The sequence below is a fragment of the Musca vetustissima genome, unplaced genomic scaffold, assembly GCF_032173495.1.
Source record: "Musca vetustissima isolate MV318-11 ecotype Yass unplaced genomic scaffold, APGP_CSIRO_Mvet_v1 utg279612, whole genome shotgun sequence".
Lineage (NCBI taxonomy): Eukaryota > Metazoa > Arthropoda > Insecta > Diptera > Muscidae > Musca > Musca vetustissima.
Genome location: NW_026889370.1, coordinates 1 through 12,762, shown reverse-complemented (window position 1 = coordinate 12,762; position 12,762 = coordinate 1). Strand labels below are relative to the sequence as shown.

Genomic DNA, 12,762 nt, shown 5'->3' with positions numbered 1-12,762 from the left:
CAGATTCCACTTAGGGAATCCGATATTGAGAAAACAGCTTTTTCCGTCAAGAATGGAAAGTTCGAGTTCACAAGACTACCATTTGGACTACGTAACGCGTCTGCAATATTCCAAAGAGCTCTAGATGATATTCTTAGAGAGCATATAGGGAAACGGTGCTACGTCTACATTGATGACATTTTGATATTTGGTAGGACTAAAAAGGAACACATTGAAAATTTGAGGATAATATTCCGCACTTTGGAAGACTCTAATCTGAAAGTTCATTTGGACAAGAGTGAATTCTTAAAGGAAGAAATTGACTTCTTAGGGTTCAATGTAAAGGAAGGAGGTTTTTCTGCAAACCCAGACAGACTTAAGGCCATAGTTAATTTCCCTCAACCCAGAACAGTTCATGACTTGCGATCGTTCCTAGGTTTGACTGGACATTATCGGAGATTCATAAGGGGCTATGCTCAAATAGCCAAACCATTAACTTCCATGATGAGAGGCGATATAGGGAAAACCCCGAGAAACCAGTCAAAAAAAATCAGTGTCAATTTGAATTCCGAACAGATTGAAAGTTTCAAACAGCTCAAGAACTGTTTGGTATCGGAGGAAGTCGTTTTGAACTATCCCGACTTTGATAAGCCCTTTGAACTCACTACTGACGCCTCGAAATACGCTTTAGGAGCAGTTTTATCTCAAGGCAATAGACCTATCACATACCTTTCTAGAACTCTCAGTAGGGCAGAAGAGGAATATGCGACAAATGAGAAAGAAATGCTGGCGATAATTTGGGCTTTAAAGGAATTGAATTGTTACTTGTATGGAGCAAGAAGCATAAAGATATTTACCGACCATCAACCTTTGACATTTGCGCTAAGCAACAAGAACACAAATGTGAAGATGAAGAAGTGGAAGGCACAGTTAGAAGAATATAATTACGAGTTAATTTATAAACCAGGTAGCACGAATGTAGTCGCGGACGCGCTATCGAGACCACCAGTGACAGATGTTAACTCCCTAACGCCCACGGTTCACAGTGCCGAGGACTCATCGGAAGACCTAATTCCTTCCGCTGAGGTGCCAATAAATACCTTCAAAAATCAGATCATTATTGAGGAATCATCAGCTTCCTCATATGAATTTAACATTGTATTTCCCTCCTACCATAGACATATCATTAAAGAAACCAGTCTAGCGGAATCAGATCTGAAAGTCATATTAAAGAGATACTTAAATCCTACAGTAGTCAACGGCATCAAGACCTCAGAGCCAGTTATGCTTATGATTCAAGCACTGTACCCTCATCACTTCAGAAACATTAAAGTACGATTCGCTCAAATAATGGTTGAAGATGTTACTGATGAGGAGAGACAAAAACAAATCATTATTGAGACTCACAACAGAGCACATAGGAATAATGCCGAGAATAGGAGACAAATTTTAGAGAGCTATTACTTCCCTTCTATGACTAGGAAAATAAAGAATGTGATCAATGTCTGTAAAGTATGTAAAGAAAATAAGTATGAGCGACATCCGAACGCTCCCAAACTTAATAAGACACCTATGCCAACTTATCCTGGGCATACAATCCACATAGATATCTTCTCTACAGACAAGTTTCGAGTTTTAACCGCAATAGACAAATTTACAAAATTCGCAGTAATCAGAATGATAAATGGCAAAGGCATTGAAGACATTAGGAAACCATTGAGAGAAATAATTTTCTACTTTGGGGTCCCGAAGTCAATTGTATTTGATAACGAGCGATCTTTCAATTCTCAGACCATTCGGTTTATGTTGGAAGACGAACTTGGCATGGAAATTTTTACGGCACCGCCTTATAAGAGCGAGGTTAATGGGCAAATAGAGAGATTCCATTCGACCTTATCGGAAATTATGCGTTGCAGTAAGTGTGAGCGACCCGATTACTCTTTTGAGGAGCTATTGCAAGATAGCGTTAACAAGTACAATCACACAATACATTCGTCAATTGGAAAGAAACCCGTAGATCTATTTTTTGGACGACCGACGACCTTTGGACCAGAGGACTACGAAAGGACTCGCCTTAACAACTACGAAAGACTCTTGAGGAAACAGGAAAATGATTTGGCAAATCATAATCGTGTTAGGGAAGAACCAAAAGAATATCAAGAAGGTCAGAAAATATTTGTCAAACAGAACAAGAGATTAGGAACCAAACTATCTAAACGTTTCAAAGAAGAAGTTGTAAAGGAGAATAGGCACTCAACTGTCCTGACTCAATCAGGGAAAATAGTCCATAAGAGTCATATCAGAAACTGACTTACTTATTTACCGGGTTTCCAGTTCTTAATTACAGGTTGCTTAGGGGTCACAGAAATATTGGACTACTCTCAATCAGAAGTGGTTCTTATAGAGAGTATTAACATCAAGGAATATCATGACACTCTAGAGAGGATCAAGGACGACTTGGCCAAAGGAATTCCAGACAACCACCCACTACTCCCCTTCCTACATAATGACATCACTACCATATCTCACCTTATAAATCGGCTAATGCCTGAAGAGAGATCTAAAAGATCTCTTGATGAGATTGGAACGGCGTGGAAATGGCTGGCAGGTAGTCCAGACCATGATGACCTTATGCTTTTGGAAAACAAAATCAATGAGTTAACAGACAACAGCAATAACCAGCTAATAATCAACAGAGATCTAATAGAAAGAATGCAGGAGATAACGAATGCGACAAATAGTATTTCAAAAATTTTAAAGACTAGTGAGGACTTCCGTAATACCCTCATATTGCAGGCAAAGTACAAAGTTGAAATTTTAAAGGAGGAAGTAACGAATATTAATTCGGCCATTCATTTAACAAAATCCAACATTGTAAACACATTTATTTTATCGGAAATAGAAATTAGAAAAATAGAAGAAATGTTTAATCAAGATGAAATCCCGTTTCAAAACATTGAACAAGCTTTAAATTTCGCACGAATAAAAATTGTAAACAATAGTACTAATATAATTTACATTATAAGCATTCCCAAAACTGTAAAAGAAATTTGTAATGTCATAACCATAAGACCTGTAAAAAATCAAAATACTGTTTTAAATCTTGATTATAAGAAAATTGTAAAATGTGAAAGAGCAACATTTGGAATTAAAAGTCCTTGTCAAAAAATAAATGGTATTGAATTATGTCTAGAATCTAATGTAGCCAATATAACAAACAATACATGTATTCCTAAATTAGTAACTAATATCCCACATAATTGTTCAATAGTAAATGCAGATCACATTAATAATTTAGAGGAAATAGAACCTGGATTAATTTTGATAAATAACATAAAAGAAAATATTGTCATAAATGGAAACGAAAAAAATGTAACAGGAACTTATTTAATAAGATTTAGTAATTCTACAATTAGGATAGGCAACAAAAATTTCACCGTCGAAGAAGCTGCTTACTCCAAACCGTTGCCTGCGCTACTAAAACACTCAGCTAGAAACAACTACACCGAAGAAATACTATCTCTACAACTACTAAAAACGTTGCACGTGAAAAGTAATAAAAGAATCGAGCGTCTAAATACTGAATTCAAGACCAGTTTATGTTTTAACATCAGTCTCATATTAGCATTGGTCATCCTCCTGATGGCAGTAAAAATGAGGCAAAGGCGCAAAACTAGTATGAAAATTATAAAAATGACCCCACATGAAGGAATGTCTAGACCTCAAATAGAAATGACTGTGTCAGAAAGCCAATTGGCAGCCGGCACAACAGAATCTGTTATCAAAACAAAACAACTAGCAAACCACAATATTAACTTGAATCAACGCGGCAGTCTTTATAATCTGCCATATTTCTAAACACATCAATCGAGACGCTTGATAATTCGAGAGGGAGGAGTTAACGGCTCACCCTAATAAACATCAAACTAAATATGCAAACCAACTAGTAAACATTCCCATCATTATGCTGCGCAAGCAGTCCGACAAATCAACAGGAATATGACACCAGGGCAGTCATCCGCCACAAACACGCGCACTAATACCAGCGCACCGCAAGTGATGACTCAGCGTAATAACGAGCACGACCAGGCTGCAGTATAATATTAGTTTTAAGTTGAAGTTAATCATAATTGTAAATCCAACAAAGAGAGGTGCATAGCACCGCAACATAAATGTTAGTAACAAAATAAAGAAACACCATAGCAGTGTGAAATAAACTTTAACTACTATATACTGATATAAGTCCTTAAAAATAATAAATAATCTAGAGGTCAAAAATATTACAAATATTTAGAACAGATTCCCTTCGCCGTGGGTTGTATTGTGATGTTCGACTTTCAATAGTGGCCTGTAGATCGACTCGAAAAAACACAAAAAAATTAAGCTTTCGGTCCAATTCATCCCAAAATTATTATCTGATCATAACCGAAAATTATAGGCGTTGTCCTTGACCATACCTGGATCCTTATGAAAAATTTCAAAGCGATCGGCTCTATATTTCCGACATCTAGTGTGGTAATGGTTAACTAAAAAATATGTGAATACGTAAGCACCTATAAATATTTAAGTGTCTCCCACATCCGAGTCAATATAATTGGTATAAATTTAAAGGTCAACTACTCCTCTTGGATATACTATCAACTTCTCGGGTCTATGTCCTTTAGGAGTAAATATATACGCTTTAGAATTCAAATTTTGTAATTGTTCACACAAAAGTCAGGGTCCATTCATTCATCCATCTTTATCAAAACAGGCATGCTTATTTTTTGGCCCGATTTCCTTATCCAAGTAAAAATTCGTGAAGTTTGGACCATAATTGCGGCCTCTGAAGCAACCAGAAAATCCGACAAAAATTAAGTATTTGGTCCATTTCATCCCCTAAATATTAACCGATCTTTGCCAAAAACAATAGGTGTCTTCATTGGCCAGAACCCATCCTACATGCAAAATTTCGTGAAGATTGGCCCATAACTGTGGCCTATATCGTGTTTACAAATTATAATGGACAGGCGGACGGACACACATGTATAGATCGACTCAGCTATATAATAATTGGTATACTTAAAGGTTGGTCTAGGACCAATATTTCGCGGCGTTTCAAACTCTTGGGTCTGGACAAAGCTATAATACCCTGACAATATTGTTGTGTAGGGTATAAAAATCCACACCTTTATAAGTTGTTAAAAAATATTTATACCCTACACAGGGTATTATACAATGTATTATAGCATGCAGCCCCAAGAGTTTGTAACACCGCGAAATATTGATCCTAGATCTAGTCATATGCTGAGTCGATCGAGACATGTGTGTCCGTCCGTCTGTCCGTTGTCCATTATAATTTGTAAACACGATACAGCCCACAGTCACCAAATTTTGCATGTAGGTTTGCTTCTGACCAATGAAGACCCCTATTGTTTTTGGTAAAGAACGGTTTTTATTTAGGGAATGAAATGGACAAAATACTTAATTTTTATCGGTTTTTCTGGCCGCTCCAGACACCGCAATTATGGTCCAAACATCGCAGATTTGTAAATGGAGAAGGGGATCGGGCAAAGAATAAGCAAGCCTGTTTTAATAAAGATCGGCCAATATTTGGCGGATCAAATGGACCATGGCTTTTGTGTGAAAAATGATAAAATTCGTATTCTATAGCCTATATATTTAATCCTGAAGGACATAGACCCTACAGGTTGATAGTATATCCTAGAGAAGTGGTTGACCTTTAAATTGAAATCAATTATACTAATGTATATACTCGGATGTAGGAGTTACACTTAAATATTTGCAGATATTATTTAGTAACCCATTACAACACTAGAGGGCGAAAATATAGCGCTGATCGATTTTTTCCATGAGAATCCAGGTATGAAGATCCAGCTTTAATTTTAGGTGATGAACATATATTAATATTGGGATGAGATGGATCAAAAACTTAATTTTTTGTGTTTTTTTAGTCGATCTATAGGCCACAATTGAAAACCGAACATCACTACTCAATTCACGGTAAAGGGAATTTGGACAAGTAATTAGAAGGGCTTCACTGAGTATTAGTAATATTTGTTGAACTCTGGTCGGTGAAGAGGGTGCAAATATCGCGAAATATTGCCCAAGCTCACAATATAGAACTACAAAACGTTATATTTTCGTGGAAGTTGTGTAGGGTATCATATAGTCGGCCCCGTCCGACAATACTGCACCGCTCACTGTTTTTTAAAAATAATCGTTGAAAAATATTGAATATATCACGTTTAAAAGTGAAGGAAAATGTACAAACGGAATGCCAATTCTAGTATGACCTTTATCCCGATATTCGAGTTTTAAAATGACGTAACTCCATTTGAGCTAGAATTAACATATACAAGTAAAGATTATTCCACTTTGTTAGTATTATGCATATTTTTTGGTGTAATGTGAACTAACAACATAAAAAGAGATGTAACAAAAACAAAGTATGTAAATACTTATACCAATAAATTATTTCTTTACATATGTAAATATATGTTTGGTATAGCTCATGATTCTACAGAAAAGGACCATAACTAATACTATGATAATAATTGTCTGGCATTTATTAGTTACAGACAATATAAGAAATTTTGCAAACCAGTATCCTGTTGAGATGACAACAGGATACTGTAATAAATTATAATGAGACATTCAACATTTTGATTTAAATTAGTAATAAATTGTGAAATGACATGACTTTTTTGTATTGTCGGAAATAAAAAAGGACTTTCAGAGGGAGATTTGAAGTTGAGTTCGTTCATATTTTAAAATAGCATCCATAAAAATATACCATACATCTTAAAGTATGTTTATGGTCCTAGGAGCAGTTTTAAACAGTAAATATCGGTCCGATTATTTTTGGTTTCTTATAAGGGTCGTACGAAAGGGGCGAGCGCGAGTCCCATCTGAAATGATTTTTTTACTACAAAAAGCTTATTACTGCAGCAAGATTTAGATACATATTCTATATATAAGTTCGTCCGATTTAATATAGCATAGAGTCACTACATCTGTCCCATTGGTGCAAAACATTGCATGAGTACCGACTTAGGCACAAATTTCTACATGTAGACTTTATGTCACTTCACATCATTAACTGTATATGTCCACCTATTTCCATATCCTACAATTCCCCGTGCCGTACCCGTTACACACAATTTTTGTCGCGAAAAAAATTTCAACGATAACAACCTAAAATTCAGCCACAATATTTTTATAAACAAATTGTTTTTACCAAAAACAAAACCAACATAGATGACAATTTATATAGCGAATTGATGGTATTGTTTTTCGGCACGAAACACTGAGTGACGAAGGGTATGATATTTCATCAGCATTCTTTATTCAATGAACACACAATTCACTCAAAAGTTGCAAAAATAGATTGATGAATGTTTTTGCGTTTTGTTTTCATAATTGAAATGAAATTTGAAGTTGTGCTCTGGTTATTGTTTTACATTTTAATCAACCAACACGTTGGTTGATTCCACCGCTTTTAAGACACTTTTACGCAAAAAATCTTACATAATCATAAATTTTGACATGTTTTCTCTTGAATGCCATCAAAAAAGACATGATTTTCCAAAAATGAAAAAATGACTTTTTGCCTAAAAAACTGTCCAAATTACCTATAGTGTAACGTATCAATATGATGCATCTTTGTATCCGATACGTTTACATTGGATAAATTTGGAAATGTGTTTTTCTTGTAGGAAAATTTTATACGGGATATATCTAAATTTGACATACACCAATACCCGTTATTTAGGTCAATTTGATACGTTGAACACAAGTTCCGTCAAATCGGAAAAACTTTCGATATTTGGTGCGCCATTTAGATGAAATCGGATTAAAATAAATATAGAAGATATATCTCAATCAGAACCGATTTCGACAAATGTCGATTTCAATCCAAAACGCTCTGGAATATTTCATGTAAGCGAACAAATAAAGGCTCCTCGGTGCACCATTTCCATGAATATAAACCGATTTCAAACTTAACACAATCTATTCTAGATTAATTTCCTGATTTCACTCTGAAACCTTAACATACATCATTATTGACTCAACTGCAATCTCTATGAAAAAATTCGTCTCAATCGGAACACCATTTACATAAAATCGGACGAAACTATATATGGGTGCTATATCTGAATTATAATCGGCTTTAACAAAACATCGAACACGTCAATCTCTACTTAGATCAGTACAGTATGCTAATTTACATTAAATCGGACGAAAATATATATGGGAGCTATATCTAAATCTGAACCAATTTAAACTCAACTCCATATACGTCAACCTGCAGTAATTTTAGTACGCTGTGAAAAACTTCGAAACAATTTCAATAGGGTTCGTCCTTGCGTAAAATAAATCACCTGTGTCAAATTTCATCCAAATTGGATCATAAATGCAACCTATACTTTGCTCACGAGAATACATGAACAGTCTGACATGTACAAATCGGCTAGGAAAGTGATTCTATGCATATTCTTGCTCGTCGTCGTCTTTGTTTAATGAGCCATGGTTCTATCTCGTTTTCTATTTCATGTTACAAACATATACACAAAGTCATAATACCCTGTACCACAGTATATAAAACATGGCCCATATTGAAATATCCTTCCATGACGTTTTTTATCCGAGAACACAAAATTACCAATGACAGCTATTTCGGCTGGAAAGTAGGGCTTAAAGCAGAAAAAATTCGTTAAGTTCGACCAGACCAAACTTTTAACATTCTCCACCACGTGGTGTAAATACAAAGTTCTTTAAATTGGTTGGGACATTTATATGATTAATATGTTCACGCTCTGAAAAAGTAATGTACCAAATGACAGACACTCAGATTGGAAAACTGGGGTAGGAACTTTAAGATACCGAAAATTTAACGGGACATTTGTATGAGAAAAATAAGTTTTTTGCATTTAACAAGAATCTGATATGTCAAATTATAGCCACTTTGATGAAAAAATTTGGTAAAGAGCGCAAATGGGACGAAACCTTCATGTGGGCAAAGCTGTTTTATGAGTTATACCTCCAATAAACCAGAACACTATATATCGGTCACTGCAATGGGAACACACAGTACAAATATCATGGCAGATGTTAAATTAACAACCTATAAAGCAAAAACATCAAAAGCTGTTAATTGTACCGGAATACTAAAATAACAAATTCTTGCGATACGGTCTTGTACGAATCCTATTTGCACCAGGTCACATAGGAATCGTAGCCACTGTGGAATAACGAGGGGATAGGAAAAAGGGAAAATATTATTGGTGGACCCAAAGGAAGAAAATACATCAGCACATCTCACATCTCGAATTCTATACTATTCATGACATAAATGGTCTAAATGGTGTGAGTGTTAACTGAGATATTTCACCAAGAACACAAAATTCCTAGAAGCTTAGGAAGACAAATATCAAGATGATACTAATATATACAATATCCTGTCGGTAAAACAGACATTGCATCATTAAAGGACCATTGAGAACATAATAAAAGCGTAAATGGGACGAAACCTTCATGTGGGCAAAGCTTTTTTATGAGTTATATCTCCAATAAGCCAGAACGCCATATATCGGTCACTGCAATGGGAAAACGCAGTACGTCTGTCTTTAAGAACCCTTTATACCAATCTATAGCCATATATGTGGCTATAGGCTTTAAAATACCCAAAATTGAACCTATTTCAAAATGTCAACCGATATTTAAGTTAGTTTCATCTCTTTCCGATATCGATAATTTTTGGTTGAATCAAATTGTTTGGAGGTTTAAGTCCTTTGAAAAATAGTTCATCATTATGACATGCAACAGAAAAAAAACATACTTACATATATACTAAACTAGCAAAGTACCCGCTACTTCGTATGCGGAAAGGGAATAAAAAATATTTCATATGGAAATGGTGAATACCGTATAATTAGTTGTACTATAGTTCTGAATTCCACCTCTATTCCTACATTTAATATCAAGTTTATTACCATTAATTACTCTTCATACACATAAGCACTATTTTCCGACATCCACACTTTAGCAAAAACGTACAGGTTCCACATGTAATTCCATTTAGAATTTTCGAACACCGTCACCTCCACTAAATTTGGTACCAAAAACCCTTTGGTCCTTCTTTCTAACTCTCTGTCAATGACCAACATTCTAAATTTTAGGTTTCCAGCTCTCTCCGTTATCCAAGTTTAGTGAATTTTCTATTCTATACTATTGGTACACATAAATTCGAGTTTCCAAAGTTGTATCCATAGCTCAATACTACACTTCAACAGTAATCTAAGTTCCAAATCTCAAGATTCAACCAAATCCAAATGGTTTCAAATTTAGTACCATTTAGTAATTCTCATACTCATAGGTAAGAATTTCTAAAACTACATCAATCCTAATCTTACTTCCACCAAAGTCCAAATTGTTCCAAATTATTTTTAAGTCCAAATATTAGGATTCCCGCTCACACAAAACGAATTGTACCATATTTAGTACCAATTAGGTCTTCTCGTATCCATAAGTACGAAATTCCAATACTTCCTTAATCTTGCAATTTTAATTACAAATTTCCGTTAATTTTTTTTAATTACAAATATCCGTTAACTCGAATCAAAATTGCACCAATTTGTTTACCATTTAGTACACATAATGACGAATTTTAAAAAAATTGCCGACATATCTCAATTCTGCACTCAAACTGTAATATTAATTCAAAATTTTAGAATACAGCCCTATCCGTTCACACATTTGTAAGATTTCCGGACCCATTTAGTACTTTTTGTTTCTATAATTAACAATTTCCTAAACTATGTCAATCTTACACTCCAACAGTAATTTTAATTAAAAAAATCGGGAGTCCAGCTCTATCCGTTCACACATAATCAAGTTGTACGAAATATAGTACTATTTAGTACACATAGGTACTATGCTTCCATATCTCAATTCTATATTCAAACATCAACCATTAGTCCAAATTATGGGTTTCCAGCTCTCTCCGTTCATCCAAATCCATCTAGTGCCCTTTAGTACTTTTCGTACACATAAATACGAGTTTCCAAAGATGTCTCTATAGCTCAATCTTCAACGGAAATCTTAATTCCAAATTTCAGGTTTTCAGTTCTATCCTTTCAAGCAAAATCCAAATTGTACTAAATTTAGTACCATATAGTACCTTTCGTACCAATAAGTACGAATTTCATAATCTACCTCAGTCCTACATTCCAACAGTCATTTTAATTCCCAATTTGAAGACTTCAGCTCTGTCTGTTCACCTAAATCCAACTTCCACCAAATTTAGTACCATTTAGTACTTTTCGTACAAATAAGTACGATTTTTTAAAGCTAATTCCGATTATCAAGAATATTATCATAGTACGAAATTTAGTACCATTTTACACTTTTTATACACATAAGTACGAATGTACTTATTTCCGTACATCAACACTACTTCCCAACCAGTATTCCATTTCATATGTCAAGATTCATGCTATATATGTTCAATATATATACAACAGGAAATAAATTCAGTAAAGTTTAGTACCTTTAGTATACTTATAGGTCGAATTTCTAAAAACCCTTTGCACATCATTCTAACTTTCCATCAGTGACCAACATTCCAAATTTCAGAATTCTAGCTCTTCCCGTTCGGTAATAAAAAGGGTACCATATTTGGTACATTTTAGTACTTTTCGTACCCTTCTACTTCCAACAAAACTTCCTGCATACCCCGATCCTACACCCCCATAATGACTGTACACTGTAGTATGAATTTCCAAAACTTCCTTCTTAACCCAAACCTACACTTCACAGAGATCCTAATTCCAAGTTTCAGAATTCCAACGCTATCGGTTCACTCACAATCCAAATTGTACCAAATTTGGCACACAGTAGTATGAATTTCCAAAACCTCCAACTTACCCTAACCCTACAACCCCACGGTGACCCTAAATCCAAGTTTCAGGATTACAACTCTATCGGTTCACTCACAATTCAAATTGTACCAAATTTAGTACACAGTAGTACGAATTTCCAAAACCTCCTACTTACCCCAATCCTACACCACCACAGTGATCCTAACACCAAGTTTCAGGATTCCAACTCTATCTGTTCGCCCACAATTAAAATTGTACCACATTTAGTACACAGTAGTACCAATTTCCAAAACATCCTACATACCCCAATCCTACACCCCCACAATGATCCTAAATCCAAGTTTTAGGATTCCAACTCTATCGGTTCACCCTCAATTCAAATTGTACCAAATTAAGTACATAGTAGTACCATTTCCAAAACTTCCTACATACCCCAATCCTACACCCCCACAGTGATCCTAAATCCAAGTTTCAGGATTCCAACTCCATCGGTTTATCCCCAATTCAATTTGTACCAAATTTAGTACACTGTAGTACGAATTTCCAAAACTTCCTACAGACCCCAATCCTACACCCTCACAGTGATCCTAAATCCAAGTTTCAGGATTCCAACTCTATCGGTTCACCCCCAAATCAAATTGTACCAAATTTAGTACACAGTTCTATGAATTTCCAAAACTTCCTACAGACCCCAATCCTACACCCCCACAGTGATCCTATATCCAAGTTTCAGGATTCCAACTCCATCGGTTCACCCTCAATTCAAATTGTACCAAATTTAGTACATAGTAGTACCAATTTCCAAAACTTCCTACATACCCCAATTCTACACCCCCACAGTGATCCTAAATCCAAGTTTCAGGATTCCAACTCTATCGGTTCATCCACAATTCAATTTGTA

At 35.2% G+C, this 12,762-nt stretch overlaps 1 protein-coding gene across 1 annotated transcript; it reads left to right on the top strand.

Moving 5' to 3' along the window:
* Positions 1–2,393: 2,393 nt before the first annotated feature.
* LOC133337082 (uncharacterized) lies at positions 2,394–4,040 on the top strand. Its single transcript, XM_061545348.1, has one exon. The coding sequence runs from the start codon at positions 2,524–2,526 to the stop codon at positions 3,835–3,837; it is 1,314 nt and encodes a 437-aa protein (XP_061401332.1). The 5' UTR covers positions 2,394–2,523; the 3' UTR covers positions 3,838–4,040.
* The last annotated feature ends 8,722 nt before the right edge of the window (positions 4,041–12,762 follow it).

Bases quoted from the DNA above. Each gene is read 5' to 3' on its own strand.
- LOC133337082 (XM_061545348.1), top strand. From the start codon at position 2,524: ATGCCTGAAGAGAGATCTAAAAGATCTCTTGATGAGATTGGAACGGCG.